Source organism: Haliotis rufescens, unplaced genomic scaffold, assembly GCF_023055435.1.
Source record: "Haliotis rufescens isolate VD_foot unplaced genomic scaffold, xgHalRufe1.0.p SCAF_3, whole genome shotgun sequence".
In the NCBI taxonomy this organism is placed as follows: domain Eukaryota; kingdom Metazoa; phylum Mollusca; class Gastropoda; order Lepetellida; family Haliotidae; genus Haliotis; species Haliotis rufescens.
In genome coordinates this window covers 16,584,356-16,605,806 of record NW_025964001.1, presented here as the reverse complement: position 1 = coordinate 16,605,806, position 21,451 = coordinate 16,584,356, and the positions used below count along the sequence as shown (strand labels likewise).

At 37.3% G+C, this 21,451-nt stretch overlaps 1 protein-coding gene across 2 annotated transcripts; it reads right to left on the bottom strand.

Annotated features, from left to right (window-relative positions):
* Positions 1 to 582: 582 nt before the first annotated feature.
* Positions 583 to 20,953, bottom strand: LOC124111959 (delta(14)-sterol reductase TM7SF2-like). 2 transcript variants are annotated; one of them, XM_046471883.2, is made up of 11 exons: positions 20,895 to 20,953; positions 18,168 to 18,217; positions 10,074 to 10,328; positions 9,469 to 9,657; positions 7,425 to 7,611; positions 6,664 to 6,861; positions 5,544 to 5,767; positions 4,824 to 4,992; positions 4,236 to 4,316; positions 3,727 to 3,849; positions 583 to 3,500 (listed from the first exon to the last, which is right to left on the bottom strand). In XM_046471883.2, the coding sequence occupies exons 2-11, from the start codon at positions 18,186 to 18,188 to the stop codon at positions 3,343 to 3,345; spliced, it is 1,605 nt and encodes a 534-aa protein (XP_046327839.1). In that variant the 5' UTR covers positions 18,189 to 18,217; positions 20,895 to 20,953; the 3' UTR covers positions 583 to 3,342. The 2 variants fall into 2 exon arrangements, with proteins under 2 accessions (XP_046327839.1, XP_046327840.1); XM_046471884.2 differs by lacking the exons at positions 18,168 to 18,217; positions 20,895 to 20,953 and adding an exon at positions 14,894 to 14,993.
* Positions 20,954 to 21,451: the final 498 nt, after the last annotated feature.

Here is a 21,451-nt window from a genome sequence, read left to right as displayed (position 1 = left end):
TCCAATGTGTTTTGGAAATGTAGAAATCTCTAACAGTGGTTAAGGTATAACATCAGTGCAATTGGCCATATAGAAGAGTGTTACAACAGAAGTCCTGGTAGTATCCTATACTGATGCATGATGACTGTTTTATGGTAGGAGCAGTGTGTGAGAAATAGCTCCCACCCACTAGCCTGTGGCCAGCAAAAATTCAGTCAGGCTCAAGGTTCTGAGATGTCTCAATATGGGAGATAATATTTTTTTTAGCCTAACAAACATGTTTTGATTGGTTGTAATTTGTAGTTTAACCAATCACAAGCTGTGTTACTAAACAAACCTTGACTACCCATGTCGAACATTGTAGGGACAAAAAATACGATAGCATTTTTAAGCTAGCGTCATTTAAAAATTGGCTTGGAACTTTTAAGGCTAGCTCACCCATCTGCCCAGCAATATTTTGTGACTATTTCACACACAGTATAGGAGCATATATACTGAAAGAATAATAATTCCATTTGTATTTCTTCAAATAATTGTTTTCCTAAATGTTCAGCACCAAATTTGAAATGGTGATCCTTGATTGCAAAGAAACAAACACAAACATACTTTTAATAAAAATCTATTTTTATTTTCTAAAGATGTTCGTAACTTGATTCATTACACATGTATGATTTATCCAGTATGCATAACATACACATTACAATATGCCATGATGATACACAAGAAATGGCATACATACTTATATTGGAGTATATGGCCACTGTCAGCTGTGAAGACCAAGTGCACACTGAAATTACATTGGTTAACAACTTGTAGAAACCTTTATACAATTATGATGTACTGTCATCTACCAGAAATCTAATGTTCTTCTGAAAGCATATCTTAGTTCTCACTTGGCCAAACATACTTAACATGCTTATTAAGAGCAGTGGGTCTGAAAACTTGAAATCTTGAAATATCTTGGAAAATGAGCAAGTTGGGTTTTAAGCCACTACAGCAGCATTATCCTGGCAGGGGATATCAGAATTGAGCTTTGCACTAGGAGCCATGTTGGAAATCAAACACAAGACTTCATTGCAACAAGTGAATGTGTTAAACTATGTATTGGTGAATTGGCAGTACAAACACATTTGATGAACATCCCTTAAATGACAGTTTCTTGGTCTGGTAGGTCTAAATAATAAACCAATTGAGCAGTTCATGACCCTACTTACACAATGTCCAAGCTCCACAGCTATCACAGAACATAGTCTCCCTCGGCTACCCCACCGCCCGTCCTGTGACGAACCCCATGCAACTGGTCTACACAGCGTACAGTGGATATTGATGTAATACTGATGTACATGATAGTGGTGGTGGTGGTGGTAATGCTGGGTGTCTGCATGGCCTGGATAACAACATGGCAGTGGAAACAGCAGGAAATGCAGGTATAGCTTCATAACCAGCAAGGAATGATTCCTCCGAGAAAAAACAGCCCATCTCAAACACTCACCCTACAGACATTCATCAAGTCATCACAAAAAATTAATAATAAATAATTATTTGAATTGAGAAAAAATTAAATAGGCTTTATTTTGAAATCTGTTAACAAAGGAGCTTTTGTATCTGCAGGGCAATGAAGATCTAGCTTGGTTTTCTTGGCTTGGAATGCTCAAGGCACTAGTTGGGATGTGTTGTGTCGTCAACAAACAGAATTCAGATGACAGTGCTAGAAATTAAGGGGGGTCCATGGGTCCTCAAGGATTTGGGCCAAAGAATTAAGCTTTCACATGAGGATTATGACAAGGACCCTTTGACTTCTTAATTTCAAACACTATAAAGAGAAAATTTTGTAAATGGTGAACATACAAATAACACAATACATGACTGACATCAACGATTCGTTTCAAGACATATGTTAATGGAAAAGCAGTTGCAGTTTGCAGAGGCACTTGTTTTATAATAGAAAGCTTGTGTTCATGTTTAAATGATCATGAAAATCATGTCAATGACAGAACTACGAGCCATGAAAATGTGACAAGATTGATTGTTCACATACAGGAGTTGGAACCTAGGACTACTTTGGCAAGTGGACAACATTGAGTCTAGGACAAAGCTTGAACTAATGAAACATTCAATATTTTAAATATCAAATATATACATTAAAAAGTAGCTGTTTTCCATCAAAATGGAGAGTTAACAAAAACAAATCACAAAAGTCTAAAAAGGTCCATTCCGAAATTTAGTTAAAAATTCAATTTAAAAGGGATTTTAAACATTATAACCAAATATGAGAAGATCAATTAAGTACCCACGCCATCCAGAGCAGAACTTATGTTTAAAAACTGGAACAAATACATTACGCACACTATACATGAAATATGTACAAATATGATAAACTATTTACATGGATTGCAATGATGGAGGTACGGAGCATGACTTATTAGACAGGTATTGCCATTATTTCAATGAATGGTAATGAAAATGTAAACTGTTTTAATGTTGTTACTCCCATTTAATACTTGAAATCAACAGTTGAGCAAAAGCAGCTGAAACAAAAGTCATTTGCATTTCATCCTCAATTATGAATAATTTACGCCATGACAGTATTTAATGTTACCAGTACACGCTGGCAGTGATGCGAGAAATTATTGCAATATCACCAGGATTGCCAATGGTGTATAATGATGTGATTAACATTCTAATAAAATTTCTATCAACTACCGATATATTCTAAGAAGTTAAAATTTTAAACAAGACAGAAACTTCATCAACAAATAGCACTCAGTGTATCATTTAAAATATCCCTATGGCAAATAAGCTCTAATCATCAATATTCAAGCATTTAAAATTATTTGCATTAAAAATAAAGTTTACTGTATATTGAATCTTATTTTTAAAAGTCATAAAATATCTGAAAATAGTGCTGCAATTAAAGATATTATCATCTCCATGTCCTTTGATTTTCCTCCCTGGTAAGCTGCAAATAGTTTTAAAAGAAATATTAATTGTGACAGTGTTGCATCCAGGAATTGCCAACTGAAGTTCTGATTTGATTTAACCATCACTAAACCATCTGATGTGATGCAAGCTTCAACCCTAACAGTTTGTTTTGTATTCCTATAATCTGTAATTAAATGCACTGAGGAAATGTTAATGTAGCATGTCAAAACTCAATCTGAAGCAATGGTTTAATTGTGTATCACTTTACAGTTGAGAATACAGGTGCTGATTTGTACCGAAAAAACATCAACCATGTCCTTCATATTTCTATGATGAATTTTTTTTTTAAAAATTCACATGTAATTTGACAGGCCATCCATGCCTGGGTGCAACACCACATTGAAGGTTAGGTTTGAGCATTATCAGACGGTGATGACTGGCTCAGTAGACGTATGGAATGATTCGGTAGGGGACCCGTTCACAGTAGCGGTTCCAGCTCGAGCCATACTTCTTCTGGCATTGGGCCCCGTCCCGCCGTTCACGATGCACCAGGAGGATCGCGAAGTACACAGGGTAGAAGTACGGGATGATGGACATACCTGGCAGGAATGGAAGAAAATAAATGGAAGTTAGATACATACTCAAGAGAAAAACAAAGTTTAAAATTCAAATAAATTCAAGCCAGACAGGCAAGTCCAAAAGATTGTCTAGGCCCCCTTGCAGTTACTGTAAATCTCTTAATTGTGACCAGTATCAAGGAAACTTCCATCAGAAATGAGGAAATAATTGTGTTTGATTATTAACATGTTGATGGCTTGAACTCACCACAAGGCAGGGACCAGGCCAGTGCCATCATCAGGTCTCCGAGGTAGTTTGGCTTTCTGCACATCCCCCATAGACCTCCAACCAGCAGGCGCTTCCCTGACGACGTGGGGATGGATTCCAAATCTGAAGTGTCATCATTTGTTATCAAACAGTGTCAAATCCTGAACATCATATGTGATTGTAGGACATTTTGATAACATTCCATAACTGTTCTTAAGGTCTGTGTTGGCCTGAACACATAAATCCGGACAAATGACTTAATGTTCTAAAGACAGAATTGTCTGAATCATTTATGTTCATCTCATTTGAAAAGCCATGTATTGAATCATACATACACTAAATAAGGTTGATGATATTCTTTTAATTTCAGCAAATAGGAAATCTTGAATATGATTTTGCTGTGATTAATTTAATCATAAAGTAATTATGGTGACAAATGTTCCTACAATGGGTGTTATCCAAGGGAAACAGCTCATTTCTTTGACCTTAGGATGAGTAACAAGACAAACCTGCAAGACTTGGATGGAATGGGTTTTTCCTGAATTCATTCTTCTGAGAGTTAGCCCGTCTGAAGGTCATGTAACCGAACACTAAAACAAGAGACAAACAAAAGGGTATTAAACAATATAGATGTACCATCGTATCAATCTTGGTAACACTGTCATTGCTGACGTAAGTTTATTTTACCTATTCATCAATGAGCAACAAGACAATTTGTAGTGTAAAAATAACAATTTATGTCATAAAGCTGATTTCAAAAGCCATGTTCCAAGATGCCACTTAATGACTGTGCAGTAAACCTATTTCCATCTGTCCTTCAAATTACAGGAAATGAATATTTGACACCAACAATATTATATTCAACCAGACATTTTGCATTTATCCAATGATCTTCCATTGGACGCCTTGCTGTTGGATCATTCTATTGAAGAGCTACAGCTTCCATCTTGGCTAGTTGCCTGTTTGAGTTATATGCAAGCTGTACACAACAGGATTAAGTGCACAGTGATTTTGATAGATACAAGTAGCATGACTTGTTAATTTATCAAAAAGATTTTTTGTCTATCGGAAACCTTAGCACATCTCCTGAATCTCACCATTGAGAAGAGCGATCCCGGCTAGAGAGTACCAGGCCAGCTTGGGGTCATTGTCCAGGAGGAAGCGGGGCTGGAGGCAGTAGAGGAAGGGTACCCAGGCCAGATCTCCAAACACCAACATGAAGCCAAACCCATCATGGATGATGTCCATCGTGGTTAGGATGGCATCCTGTATAGCAAGAAATACGGACCATTGCTTGTAGAAGTAGGAATTGGAGATGTTCATTGTGTTCTAATTCATTTAATATATGGGGATCAGCTGAGTGAATGTTGTTATATGCCACAGTCAGCAATCTTCTAGCTATAACAATGAACTCTGCAAATTACAGTAAACTATGGTTATAACCGGCTCGAAGGGACCATTAATTTTTGTTCATTAAAACCTTTGTTTGTTATAAGCATATATACAGCATATACACAGCAAATGGCTGAGACCAAAAAAAGAAAGAGAAGTTTTTAATATCCGTCGGTTCGTCATAAGTGTGTTTGTAATAAACGTAGTTACTGTATGTCTAAACCAGATACACCAGTGATTGACAATACGAGCACATGTTCCAGCATTGGCGTATTGACACTCAGCCTTGAATATAATCAGCCAGGTCACACCTTGGGACCACCTGATCTTCATTTTCATTGACTCTTTCATCAATCATCAGGAAATGGGAACCTATTCCAACCAGGAATCCCCACAATGTTTCCTGTTTTAAGACTGTTTCTCACCTCAAACCAGAGAGCATCAGCGACGTAGAGCGTCTGGAAAGCCACCACTAGAGTCAGTGCAGGGGGGAAAGCTCCGGTGTCCTGGTATGCCTTCAGCACGAAGATGAAGTTGAGAATAACCCAGCCGATCAGGCCTGGTCTCAGCTCACAGAAGAACTTGAGGTCGAAGCTGCCAATTCTGGGGTTTAGTTCATGACCGATGAAGAAGTCATACAGAGCATTTCCTGAAAGATAGAAATTTGGTTAAAACTGAAAAAAGATCATTATGGAACTGGGATTTGGAACTTTGTATTTCTATGTCAGGTACACAACCACCATGAACAGAGAATAAATCAAACTTATTGCCATGGAAACAGAAAAATTATGAATTCTAAAAATCCCTAAATAGCAAAAGGCACCAGTTGACAACCTGCACACACAGTTTCAAGAAAGAGTACCCATTAGAGATTTTAGAGATATGGTCCAGACAAACACAACACTATGAACAGAGGCAAAAGTCAAACTTGTTGCCAAGGAAACAGGAATAATTAATTCTTCTTCTTTAAGTCCTAATTAGCAAAAGGCACTACTTCAGCCCTTGGTTAATACATGTACCAGGTTTGGATGAAAAGTCTTTCACAGCTTTCAAGTTGTGCTCTGGAAACGACACCTACCCCCACCCTTTTGTCCAAATTGTCCAAATTGTTTCCATGAATATCCAGAAAAAGAAAAATGTAAAAAATCCCCAAATAGCAAAAGGCACCACTTCAGGATGTTTGATTTATCTGCCAAGTGTTGTTGAAAGATACTGAACGGTTTTGAGTTGTGCTCCAGAAGCAACACCTACCCCTACCCTTTTGAGACAAAGTCCAAATTGTTCCCATGAAAATCAAGAAAAAGAAAAATGCCAAAAATTTGTAAATAGCAAAAGGCACCACTTCAGGACCTGTTTGATAATATCGGCCAAATTTTGTTTAAAGGATATTGACATGTTTTCGAGTTAAGCTCCGGGGAAAAAATTATTACGGACGGACGAGGTGTCGACTATATCGCCCTCCCCCCACCCACCCCCACCATCATATGCTGGGGGGGATAATAAGGTTTGGGCCCTCACCACAACTGTGAATGGTGAATGGCATACCTGTATTTCCTCCTGGTGCTAGTTGGGTCACAGGTACAGCTCTTGCCTTGATGTACAGGAAGATGCTGAGGATGACACTGAACAGGATGGCGGACGTCATAATGCGGAAGAACTTGGCATGAACCATTTTCACAAGTGGCGCATCAAAGTACACACAAATACCAAATGCGATCAAACTTGCCACAAAGGCAAAGAAACCTGAAAACAAAACATCATTCGCATCATTGTCTGTGGGTTACTATCAAGGACATTGTTACTTTGAAGTTTGTAAAGTTTTTTGTTTGTTTTGTTTGTCGATTAATGCCACTCAGCAATATTCCAGCTATATGAAGGCGGTCTGTAAAGGGACCACTTTAGTTTAGTTCGTAATAACCATAGTTCATTATAAGCATATATACAGCATATATAGAACAAATGGCCAGGACTAAAAAATAAGTTCGATATATCGGTCAGTTCGTTATAAGCCACAGGCACAGCCAAAACACAGGTTTTCAAAAAAGATTTATGATGTTTATGTATTGCTTTGATATCAAATAGTGATGCTGTCAAGGCCTAACAAAAGTTGAAGCGAAAACCAACACAATGGTACTATTAACATTACTCTTTTTCACATGAAATTATGCCTTTTTACCCACTGATTACTCAAAAGCTTCAATTAGGGTTAACATATCTGCTTAAATCATGTGACAACAAATACACCACTTTGAATATCAAGAAATCAAACCCTGGTCGTGAAACAACAACTGGAATGTTGAACCTACCGTTACATCTGTACTTGAGACGCTTCCCAGAAGGTAATGGCTGCCCCTCTACGACTCGACCAACAGGAATCATGGCTAGGACAGCCTGGAATGCTAGCCAGCCGAAAAATATCAGTGTGGCCTCCATGTCAAACAGAATCCAGATGTTTTTAGGGAACTTTGGAAGTTCTAGGATGGTGCACTTGGTCTACAACACATATAAGAGAAACATGAGCAATATTAAAGCTAGCCAGCGTTTGAAATTATTCTTGAAAGTCAAGGGCTCCTTACGTTGAATGTTAGAGACTGAGGGAGTCCTAGGGAAAATACCATCGGAGCAAACCTCAGGGACCATGGGACACCCTTAAAATTGGAACACTTGTATCATTCAATATACAGCGTTAGAAACTGGCACTAGTCCTGTAGTCCTTGCCAAACTGCTCAATAGTTAAGGTATTAAGGACTTACAGACATTTACCATTATTAAGGGTTTTGCTAAATGTTATCATTATTAAGGACAAGTGGACTAAAACTGTTTCTATCGCTGATATACTGTATATTGCTGTGTATAACTAAAGGGAAGTTTTGCGTACCTACCATTAGGGGGGTTTCAAGGGGTGGGGGGGTTTCAAGGGGTGGGGGGGTTTCAAGGGGTGGGTGGGTGGGTCGCCCTATACACAGGGTAGAAGAGTTTTGATGTTTTTTACCTCCCAACAGAAAGACATTTCTGTGAGCAACATGTACCATGTCAACAAATCCTTAATGAAGTAGGCAAATTACTCTTGTAATATCCCTGTCTGGTTATTAAAAGTGTTCATTGTATATCTGGATTTATATTTGTAACCTATTTTACTAATGTTATTCAAAATTTCATTCAATATTGTTTACATTTATTTCTGCGACATCGTGTGTGAAGGGATCAGTAGATTGCATGCACAATCCACCATTTTTTACAGCAACCAGTCAAATTACTGCTATTGATGCCTTGAAACGAACTTTAGTAAATAGAGAATGGACATACATGTGATAAATGCAATACATTGACTCATTAAAAGTCATATTAGTTGTAGTTTGACTATTGTATGCCAACAAAGTTTTTGCAATCTTGAGCACAGGAGCATCGACGCTGATTGATCAAATTGTTCCATACAACAACAAAATATCCGAGAATAGCAATCAGCCTTACCAAAGTGACTATGCACATAGTCATTAATTTATTTCAAATATATATAGTAAAGCTGCAACTAAAATAACATGATATTGGAATGAATGAATATATTATTCCAAATAAAATAGTTTCAGATACAATTCTTCCGATCAAAATTCTTTACAATTATATTATTGGGTAATTTTTAACCCAATCACACTGACTGGAAATGATTTGCTTGAAGCATTAACCACATAACAATTAATGTCACAAACACACCGAATGAATGGATTTCACAATTACCTCTTTTACCCAAATCCCAAATCATTGAAGTGGAATATAATATATCCCATTGCCTAATTAATGGAAGGGAATTAGGCTAAACATCCAAATGCCCAATGCATGGAAGTGGAAGATATCCAAATGCCCAACAATATCCAGGTAAAAAATCATGGTAGGGGATTTGGCTATTTCTCTAATTTATCACCACCATGATAGCATCTGAACATCTAGTTCATAGTCTGCTACTTCGGCCACTAGTACGAAGCCCGAGGCTCGTAATAGTTGTTTAGCATGTTTAGTTCAAATGTTAGCACTAAAATCTCTCAAAAAATAATGCCAAGAGAGAATTTCAGGACAGTGGACTAAGATGTTTTGGGCACAAACTGAATGACCAAGGAGCCACTAAAATGTACAAATAAATAGACCAAAACATCTGACAGTCTCACATGCAAGATTACAGAAGTATATTCCATCTTGATGGTAAATGAAGGAAAGGTTGTGAACAGGGTTGTTGATTTGACATATTTTCAGGGGCAACAGTAGAAACTTGATCATTGTTGATAAACTTGATTTGACAAATTTTAGTGGAGGTGAAACTACAACCGATTGGTACTACCTTCAGCTCTTTTCTCTTACCTTAGTGCATGCCAAGTTGATGCAATACATGAAAAGTGGCAGAGACAGGGTGATGAATAGAGCCCCTACTGGGCCCCCAAACTCTGTTGCCCGTGTCTTGGCAGCAGGCTTTGCTTTTTCCTTCTTGTCGGCCATGTTGTTGCGGACTTCAGACTTTAACAGCTCAGAGGACCTTGTGGACACTCTTTTCTGGAGTAGAAGAGAGCCACATCAGTGGACTATGTTCATAACCACTAGTCTGAATATTACACAGTTGCAGATAATCAACCATGCTAGTTAACAAAGCTGGGACTGGCCAACAAATGAGAAAGCAAAAGGCTGGTCAGTTAGCTGGTAAATTGCAGGCTTTAAGATTAGTTCATTTTCCAGGACAGTGATTCCCAAACAAAATGCCCAAAAGACTGCAAAAACACTGAGGTTGACCCTTAGTGAGAATGTGCCACAGTTTAAATGCTATGTATCAGATATCTTAATATGAGAAGTGTTGGTGTTTAAATTAGGCCACTGGGACAATTTTCATTTCAATAATCTTTGCAATTAATTTATCTATTTTCCATGATAACTCTATAAACACTTTCTTCGTACTACAAAGTTAATCAGTCTACCTCGTGGTCAACAAGGTCAGCAATCCGTGTTGACTGCCTGGTAGGAGTGAGCACTATTTCCTTCTTGACGACAGTTGTTCTCTCTCGGGTCCGTGACGATCTAGACGGAGACTTGGACTGTGTCCTAGATGGGGACTTGGACTTTGTCCTGGCGGGGGACTTGGATGCTGAGCGTGACGTCTTCCCCGTGGATCGACCACGACTTCGGCTCCTACTTCGAGACTTGCCCCGGCTCTTTGAAGGCGGTGACTTAACCTGAATGCAGAGATCAGTTAATTTAGTGAGTGAGTGAGTATGGTTTTACGCAGCTTTTAGCAATATCACGGCAGGGGACACCAGAAATGGGCTTCACACATTGTACCAATGTCGGGAATCGAAACCAGGTCTTCGGCGTGATGAGCGAACGCTTTAACCACTAGGCTACCCGACCGCCCCAGATCAGTTAATAAATAATACAACATGACAATCATGTGTGATCTGACACATCTTTTGCGAATATAGGTAACCATGGTAATGTTAACCTTGAGTCAGATCTAAACATCATATCTAATTCTGTTTTCATCCGAGCCATGTATACATTTTCACTTAATAACGATAAACACAGTCACAATTTGATATAATAAAATATTGAATTAACCGATATTTCAGAATCAAAGACAAAAGTAACATACTCACGAATGAAAAATTGCATGATATACGAATTCAGAATTATATTCATACATCAATAAACATGATAAAAAATCAATGTTACCATGGACACCAGAAGTAATATGTTATGTGTGTAACATACAAGCAAAGGGACAAAATAACAATGTGTCAAAATCTTCACTTCCCCTGATAGGCCATGCTGGACACAAATTGACCTGGACACAGACAGACACAGACACACACACGATATGATGTAAGACTACCCCTATTAAACTACCTACCGACTTGCTAAGAAACTTAACTTATCCCAACTTGACTGAAAAACAAATATGCAGAAAAAATTACTTCTGACCTAAAGTAAATCTTGCACACCCTTATGATAGGAATGGAACATGTAAGGTGTTACGAAACATAAATCAAAGAGAAAGCACCTTCTCTCAGCTGATCAGACCACTCGAATGAGAAGCTACAAATAGACATGTGATACCACAATAACCTCCGACCCTTGATATTTGCATCAGTATCAGCTGGGGAAATAGTGAACTATTTATAGATCTGCCCAACCAGACTATAGTCTGTTTCAAGTTTCTTATACCAGGCAACACCAGACTGTTTTCTTCAGTTACCTGTTAATTTACTTATTTATTTAACAGCCACCATGCACTGCAATGAAAGGGGGCTTTCTTTCAATACACACATTGTTACCTTTCTGCGTGTTCATCACACAAACAACTTGGCAAAAATCCCATTGCACACGATTGCAAGTGGCTTTGTTTGTCATAGGACATTTTCATTATTTCAGCAAATAAAGACATTCAGTATCACCAAATTTGAAAAGTATCTTAGCCAAAATAAAAAAAATTAACCAGTCTGAATTTCTGAATATGACATTCTTTCATCCTCATGTTAACACAAAGTCTTCTTGCTCCACCAACAAAATTACTTTAATCTAACTTGCTTCTAATAGAAACTGTGATATTTTACCTTACTAGTGTTTTAATCAAGCATGCTCTTTCAATAATTTGTTCTTATTGCTATATGGCTGACTCCCTCAGTCAGACTCCACTGACTAAGGCCACATTAGCAATATTCCAGCTATATGATGGAGGTCTGTAAATAATCGAGTCTGGGCCAGACAATCCACTGATTGACATCATGAGCATCGATCCACGCAATTGGGATATGATGACATTCATCAATCAAGTCAGCAAGCCTGACCATCCAATCTTGTTAATCGCCTCTTACAACAACCATAGCCATTTACGGCAAGCATGGGTTGCTGAGGACTCATTCTAACACGTTCTAGCCCAGTATGTGCTAAATATGTATGAGTCTGATCGTAGCCTGATCTTGTATATCACACTGTTTCAGTAGATTTTAGTCTTAGTGTATTGACTAGAAGAAAGGATCTAGAAGAAATGTACTAGACTCAGGCTTCAGACTAGTGGCCAAAATCGCAGACTGCTCACCTGGAAGAAATTTTATTGAATTGTGCTATGTGTATTACCATATGTGCTCTAATAAGCACCCACTGCGATATTTGCTAATATATTGGCTAGTGAACAATCCCAATTACCATCCTTCTGATTGATCAATGTACACAGAACTTATTTATTCATGTATAATACGCACGTGTGTAATATGCACCCTTAAATAGGGGCAATTAAATTCTGGAAAAATATATCTGTCGTGTGTAATGGGCACAGACTTTTCTTTTGTATCATTTTAGGCTGTCAGCAGAAACCACGAAATTTACTATCTTTCAACTCTTTCACCAAAATTATATTCTAATAAGAGCCCCCTATTTCTAATTTTGGGAGCACCCTACGCGCTTATTACGTCAAATATGGTAGTGGTTAACGTGACAGACCGTAATCAAAATAATAAAATCCTAGAATAAGATTGTTAAACAAGTATAATGAAAACCTCATTCAACATGGTCAAAGCTAGGAAATGCAACTGCTCATCTCTGCTTCAACAGTGTTCAAGCACTAATAGTAACAATACATTATAAACCATACAACAGCATATATCATTCCACTGTTTTCAGTGTAGGGAATTTGATATGAGAGTGTACACAACAGGAATGCTGGACATTCAAGTTGGAGGCATGGACACAAGCATGTTTGTGACACTTGACATGAGGTCACCAAGTTGTCAACTTATCAGTTTACACGACCTGCTGGCCACTACCTTATTGATATTCAGGTCAGACGTTGACTAATCTCCGTTTAACTGGGATGGTGGATTAGAATCAGGGCACCAAGCCATCATGTTTTAAGGCATTTCTTAAACCTACTCCTTTCAAAATATTTTTTTTTTTGTACACATCTGTAAATCAGATAATGTTTGGTCCACAAAATTATTAATAAAAACTGTCTTAATGTGAAATTATTTGTGACAAAGCCATTTTCTTCTCATCAAGCCGATTCATGAGAACAATTAGTTCGTGAATCTAGAAATATGCTTTGTTTTCATTATAAAAAAACATTTTCCCCTATGTCTGCTTCACCTGACAGACAGCATGAACAGAATTGTTTTGTTAATGAGATTACTTTCCAAAACATTATCCATAGTTTTATTTCAACTAGTGTGACCACCAACCAGTATGGTTTGAAAATCAAATCTGCAAACCATGAGATTAAACAGAACAGGCCTAGGGGTGATCATATGCTAACCATTCTTACACGAGCCCCTGCCAGTGCGCTGTCAAAGGTATCCTAAGGGCCATTATGATATGTGATACATCTTCAAAGTCATAAAACTTTATTTATGAACATTACAGTAAACTTATCATCCAATTTCCCAGCAGCCCAATTTACCAGTCAATTCCATCTCTTATTTCGGAAGATTCAGCAACAAAAGCCCATGTCAGTGAAGAATGGGAGGTATTTGGCTTGCAGGTTCTGTCAAAAAGAGGCTATCACATTATCCACGCTTCACCATTCAACTGTACACCCCAGTGCACATTTACCTTGAAATTGAGGTCAAATTCACAAAACCCTTGTTGCCAGCTTATGATAAAGAATCTAACAACCTGAATATCTAACAGCAGTCAACAAAAACTGAAAAAGATTTTAAAAAACAACAAAAAACAGCTGTCAACTTTAACAGTTGACCTGAAAAGAAGACCACCTGCCTGAAAATCATCAGCTTAGAAAAATATTACAATAGAAAGAATGAAATCTGTGTGATTTAGAAATTCTAAACTAACATGTTATAGAGAAAAACACCATTTAATCAGCAGTGAACAAAGCCTCAACATTAAACCATTTGGCGCTACCAAAGCAAAAACTTGACAATACTTTCCATGCCTTATTAATATTGATAATACTTGATTGATAAGCAATGATGATCATTTTAACAAATTAGAAAAGTCATGTATTGTTTGCTGAATCAACATTATTTAAGGCAAGGTTACCACTAGTCCAGAACTACTTTACCTAGTTACATTATCATGATTACTGATACATACAAAAGTCCAAAATTAGCATGAGTGTGGACTTGTTACATTTTACTGATGGTGTTTACCGCTGCTAGGACTTATCAAGGACATAAAAATCCCAATTTGGATTTACAACTTCCCAGTACTTGTAATATATTATAAGTAATTTTATGGCTCTGTAGACATAACATTATTTCACATATACATGTATTACAGGACCAAAAAAACTAATTCTACTTGTCCAAACATGGCTCTCAACACTGTTTTCATTAGATTTTAGGGTTATATGGCAGGGTTAGAAATTGGCACTAGTCCTATAGTCCTTGCCAAACTGCCCAATAGTTAGGGTATCATAAGGACTAGTAGAAATTTGCCATTTTTAATGGTTTTGCTAAATATCATCATTATAAGGACTAGTGGACCAAAAATGTTAGTTTCTACCGCTGTATGGACTATTATTAGCGGAGCTTACTTGACCAAACAGAATTTTACTAGACTCTGGCTTCGGACTAGTGGCTAAAGTTGCAGACTGGTTTAGTGTTACATTCAGTGTTACATTTAATATTGCATTGAATGCAATGTGAAAAAAAACAATGATATAATACCAGTAAATTTAAGAAAGTAGGAATTACAATATGAACAAAATTAAATTTCCTCTCCTAATTTACCTGCCAAGGGCACTTAATTTAGAATTCTAAAATAATCCCAGTCCTGTTAAAGGCATTACCATTCCAGTCGCCATCTCTTCCCACTTGCAGTATATATATATAGGACAGTACTACACAAGACCTAGTCCCTGTTCCAAGTAGGTTGTGGGGGTGTAGCACAATGTCTCCTCTACCAGCTTTCACCACAGATTACATCATAAATATTGGGCACTAAGGATAGACCCTGTAAACCCCCCCCCCCCCCCCCCCCCCCCCCCCCCCTCTCTACATGTGTAAACATGTTGATGGCCACTCCATTATGTAATGGTCGGGACAATAAACAGGATTGGTCTCTTCATACAGCTTGCAAGGTCAGCCACTTATAAGGCAAGTTCACCCTACAGAACTGGCTTAAAATACATGTATGTGCTCAACAAATACGACCAAGTTTCGTCATGTTCATAGGCTTTGCAAACAAGTAGTCCACCCACACTGCTGAGATCATGATTATGTCAATACGAAAATGCACAATCATTTTCATTTGCTAGTTTATATTCAAGTTAGCAGGGATCTATCTAGGATTCTTAACTAAGTGACCCTGGTAGGCAAATTGGGAAATAGTCATTTTGTTCAAAACAGGGATTTTTTAAGAGTTCATATTTTCTTAAATTCAGAGGTATTTTGAGATTGCATGTAAACTAATAATATACAACAAAGCATTAAAACCTGTTCCTATTTATAAGTCTTGTCACAAAATCAGTAATTACAATATTAGTTACATATATTGTAACATGATTAGGGAAATGTTTACTTCCAAACTGGGAATTTTTAGTGACCTTCGCTGCAGACTTGGGGCGAAATATCGGCTTCTGAGCAGGTCGAGATAAATCCTTGGTTTGTTACGAGTGTCATGATCAGTGTTCCCCTTTTGCATTTCTGCTAATTAGTTTTACTTTAAGCGTAAATACATTGGACATTCAATATAGACCTAATTTTAAGGCTGATGGTAAATATACAAAACAAAGGAGTTGCGGATTAACAATTAGCATGCTTATTCGGGGATTAGCTTCTTGTAATTATAACAACTGAGTGACTGTAACATGTCATAGCAACATGGTAATGATTAATTAGCCTCTTGAATGAAATAATAATTTAGTCACAGGTTGTCATGAATATGTGGCTATGAACAATGATGAAAATGACACTCCACCACCCAGGGCCTTGTTCCACTAAGCGATCACAAGGCTATGTTAAAGAATGGGAGTAACAATCGTCTTAATGCTACAATCTCTTTGTGGAACGGGGCCCTGAACTTGATTGACCAAGAAAGGCATCCACATTGAGTCTATTCCACGTCTTCCTTCTAGCCATGATAAGAGTAGCATTGATTATTTTTATTAGCACATACGACCAACATCAATGTTTGGAATCCATATATGAAAGTCAAGGGGTCTTTGTTGTAACCTCAACATTTAAAGTTAAAGAACGAGGGAGGACCCAAGATTCACATACTACAGGAGCAAATCTCAACACCCCAATGACCACCTTAAATTCAAACTGAGCATTCTATCTAGAAATTGTGACTACCATACAAATTAGATGTACTGTTGTTAAAAATATGTCGGCAAATCCACAATTGTATTGGGTACCAGGTCACCACGTATCACTCGATAACTTATGAATATGAGCAGGTTAAAGACATAGCATCATTTTCTGATGTCTTGCTTACACATTAACCATGACAGCTTTTGCATCATGTTTGGTACATGCTCTCATCCTACTCACCCCAAACATTTTTTAAACAAATTCATTTGATAGCCAAAGAAAAAACAAAAATCAAAACCTAATGCTCTAAGTACAGTTTGAATTTTGTCGAAAAGTTACTTTTTCACAAATTTAGTAACAATTTACAAAATAAAAATCACCCTCAAATGTCATAATGATCTTTACATTTAAAACCAATCTTGAGAAATTTATGTGACTACCATCTCGAAAAATATGTTTGCCAACAACACAAAGTTCAAGCACAAAATAAACAATATGCATGAGTACATTGTGTTAAACACACATCTGTTACACTCACAAAGAGGGTGAATTCATTCATACACCTGTCAAATCGTTAAGTCATTTTATTCTTGAATGCATGGCTTCCAAAGAAATCGGGCATGCATGAAATAACTTAAGGCCAATAGCCATCACATGGGACATTACAACCAGCGGTCAGTCAAGTTACTTCAAGCATGGAACGTGGTATGCTGAAGCTGTCTTATACCTAATACACTGGGCTTTCATTGAAAACAGAAACATTGATGTCTACTTGATGCACATCAACACTTATAGAATATATGCTGAACTTAAGCATACACGCAACAAACAGGATTATCTTCGTGAAGACAAAGCATGTTTTTTTTTGTGTCAATTCAAAGATATAAAACAGATACTTCATATTCAACTTATTTTCTCACAATAATTAACCTGTTTACTAGGCTTGACAACCAAAACTCACAACTGTGCTGAATTAAAACAATGACATAAGCTCGATAAGATTTAGAGAGTAATCTTATCAATCGGTCAGAGATGAGAATGAAGAAACTTTTACAGTGATTGAAATCTTGAACAACTCTGGTAAATAAAATAAAAAGGGATGACGTAAATCCTGTTTGGGTACCACACAGGAAGACCAGGTACTGTAAGCCCACATGAACCCCAGTAGTGAGTGAGTGAGTGAGCATGGTTTTATGCCGCTTTTAGCAATACTCCAGCAATATCATGACGGGGGACACTAGAAATGGGCTTCACACATTGTACCCATGTCGGGAATTGAACCCGGGTCTTCGGCATGACGAGCGAAAGCTTTAACAACAAGGCTATCTGACCGCCCCTGATATCCAGTAAGGTGGCCGAGCTTTGGTTGCACACTTTCGACAGTGGTAGAAATTGGCACTAGTCCTGTAGTCCTTGCCAAATTGCCCAATAGTTAAAGTATCATAAGGACTAGTAGACATTTTCCATTTTTATGGGTTTTGCTATAGGTTATCATTATAAGGACCAGTTGACTAAAAATGTTTGTTTCTATCGCTTTTTCGATGCATTGTATTCAATTAACACCAGACACCAACCTTGCACAACGTTATGTTCAAGAATTCCCTTAAATAAGAACCAATTTGAGGAGTGCAAATGTTGTGAAACAGCACAACAAAAACATGCTAAACATAAAAGAATGTCACATAATTTCTAACATGTTCCAATTAGTCACAATACAAAAAAATTAACTAAAAAAATTCAGTGTTTCAGCTTTAGAGAACATTTTAAAAGACATACATGACCAACAGAAACTAATCCAAACTATCTCACCTTTCTAGCTGGAGTCGGCATCTTGATGGTTATTGAGTTGTCAACACGATCTGAAATGTCAGGACAACACAATAAGGTCATTTAATTCCAGGTGGGGGATGGGGGAGTACCAAAGGGACAATAAGGATTGCATCAGACTGGTATCCTTACACATATCACCATATTACACAAACAAGGCCCCTTCATTAACCGCTGTGGATGTTACAAGCAGGAAAAGACCACTGAATTGGCCAAAGACATTAGTATAGTTTGTTTGTTGATTAACGCTGCACTCAGCAATATTCCAGCTATATGACGGTGGTCTGTAAATAATCGAGGCTGGACCAGACAATCCAGTGATTGACATCATGAGCATCGATCTATGCAATAGGGATACGATGACATTAGTATAAAAAAATACATGAGGATGAGGTTAATCACAATGTTTGTTGAAGCTAAGAATTCAATGATTTATTGTCAAAATACCATAAGACCCAAAATACACGCATGTTTATGGTCACATGACTCGCAGTGTGGATGTGAACAATACGGAACAATCTGGGTGCTGTTGTACAAAGCAATCTTAGCGCTAAGGTGATAGTAGCTCCCATACCTTAACATAGACTTATGACAGTCGTAGCACGAAGGTTGTTTTGTAAAACGTGCCAGGACATTAGCAGCATACATTGTCAGATTCAGTATAAGCCCACAGTTCATTTCTCATATGAAATAAATAATAACACCATCTGATCACTTTATTATCAGCTGTTCTTAATGTCATTCCATGGGTCCTTATCAAATACACCAATAGAACAGCAGATAGGAAACCCTTTATTTTAGAAAATGGGAGCCTCCTGGGTACTTGTTCCTATAATATTGGAATATGCCATTAGTCCTAGTGGACTTACATTAATTTCTAACACAGCTCTTTGCCATATTTGTGCAAAGTGAAATAACAAAATGCACACCTAAACTTCTATGATCATGCCCTAAATCTACTAATGAAACCAATCTGTGACTTTAGCCACTAGCCCAAAGCGTGACTGTAGTAACTTTGTGTTGAGTTTAGTGAGCATAATAGCCCATAAAAAGCACTAAAATCTACTGAAATAATAATGCCAACAGACAAGTTTGGGCGAGCAGACTGAAATTGAAAAGGTTTCTACACAAACTCCTGAACAATTCTAGTATGTCAAAAAAATGGGTACAGTGTATGGTCTATTCAAGCAAAGAAATTTTTAACAGGGATACTTAGCAATAAAGATTCTAATTCTCTCACTTATATGGAAAGTTAGCTAACAGATTATTATTCACATCAATCCAGGGATTTATTTAGGATTCTTAACTAAGTGCCCTGGCAGGCAAATTTGGAACAAAATCATTATTTTCCTCAAAATTGGGATTTTTATAAGTTCACATTTTCTTAAATTTAGAGGTATTTTGAGATTGCAAGCAATAATATAAAAACAAAGCATTAAAACTAGTTCCTATTTATTGGTCTTGGGAATAAGTGAATACAGTTCATTTCTACAAAGCTATAAAATTAGTTATTAGTTATATATATTTTTACATTGTTAGATGAATTTGGAAGCTTTAATTGCAAATTGGGAATTTTTATCGCCAAATATCGCCCTCTGAGGTCTTGATAAATCCCAGCAATCATTACAACTCAACAAAGACCATGAATCATAATACATATCAGGGGTGCAACTAGGCACATTAAGGTACCCTGACATTCCTCAGGGCTAATAGAATTTCAGGGCTCTTATATAAGCATGTTAACATGGTTAAGGGTATCCTTATTTATCTAAATAGAATTATGTTCATTATCACTATTCAGAATGGAATTAAACTGTTTCAGGTTAATTTGTATCCTTGATCATAATAACCAAACGAATTTGAACTTAAAATCTATTGAAAACTCTATATGATGTTCACTGTACCCCTTTTAAAAGACTAGGCCTATATTAAATAACTGCTGTTTTTTCTAAAATAAATGCCCGCCCTGATAAACATTCCTTACACATCCTGTGAAATAAATTTATATAAGCCTGCAGACAAGGGGCAATTACTTAACCCTTCCCGATAAAGTAGGTCGCGTCACTGGCCTCAATTTAGCCGAAAATCAGCTGACAAGGGAAACACCGTTTTAGAAGAAGGATCTTGCAAATATTTCCTGCTCTTGGAAAGAGTACATTTAAATAAAGCATTCAAACATTACAACCATTTGTTCTGTCAAAAGTGTTTATTAACAAAGAGTGGAACTGAGGGCTAACGTCATTAGCATGGTCCGCATTTGGCCAATCCACTCGTTTGGGCATATCAACATTTTACAACCACTGTGCGCACGGCAAATACACACGCACCATGAAGTTGCACTGACCGACATTGTCAAGAGCGGAAGCCGGTGGTTAGAGATATTTTCATATTGAGGCTTTCGTTGTTATTGAATAATGTGGTAATTGTCTTCACCAAAAACATGGAACCTATATTTCGGAAATGGAGCGCATCCTTCTAAAACATGACAGAAGCCACAATCTTGACGCGCAACAAAGAGGTCAGTGACGCTTCACCCGAGACTTGAGAAAATGGAGTTGGCCTTGCGTGACATTTTGTCAGCATACTGATCGGAAAGAGTTGACACAAGAAATGTGTCATCCGCACATGACAACTGGACTTGCACATCAAAGTTTTAAAGAAAAAACATAAGATAAATCATGTTAAAAACAATATTAAATGGACACTTACGATAAGATTTCTTGACAGTAGCGGGAACCTGAGGACTGACGCTTGGCGGGCTAGCTTTTGATTGGTTGAACGGTATGAAAGGTCATGACGTAAGCGTTCCCACAAATTCGATTGGATTAGAAGGGGATACCCCGCGTGGACTTATAGCCTGTTTCAAAAGGTCGATGTTTACATCTATGTGTAGAATAAAAATGCAGAAAAGCATGGCATAACGGTATATATCATTGTTAAATGTTTATACCAAAATATACTACATATCTGGAACTCTAACACAAACAAAATACGTAACAATAAAATCTTAATGAAACGGTTTTAAAGTTTTTAACATTCTTCAAAACTACAATATAGCATCTCAAACAAACTGAAATATTTGTCTGTTTCTCGGCAACATTCCATCTATACCAGCCCATTAATTTGCTAGTTTTGTTATTTGTACACTTAACAACTCGCATGCACATAATACATGTGTTGGAAGACCTGTACACATTTCCTGATATAATCTGTAAGCCAAACCTGGCTGGCTGTATTAAGGTAGGATATGAGGCACATATTTGGCC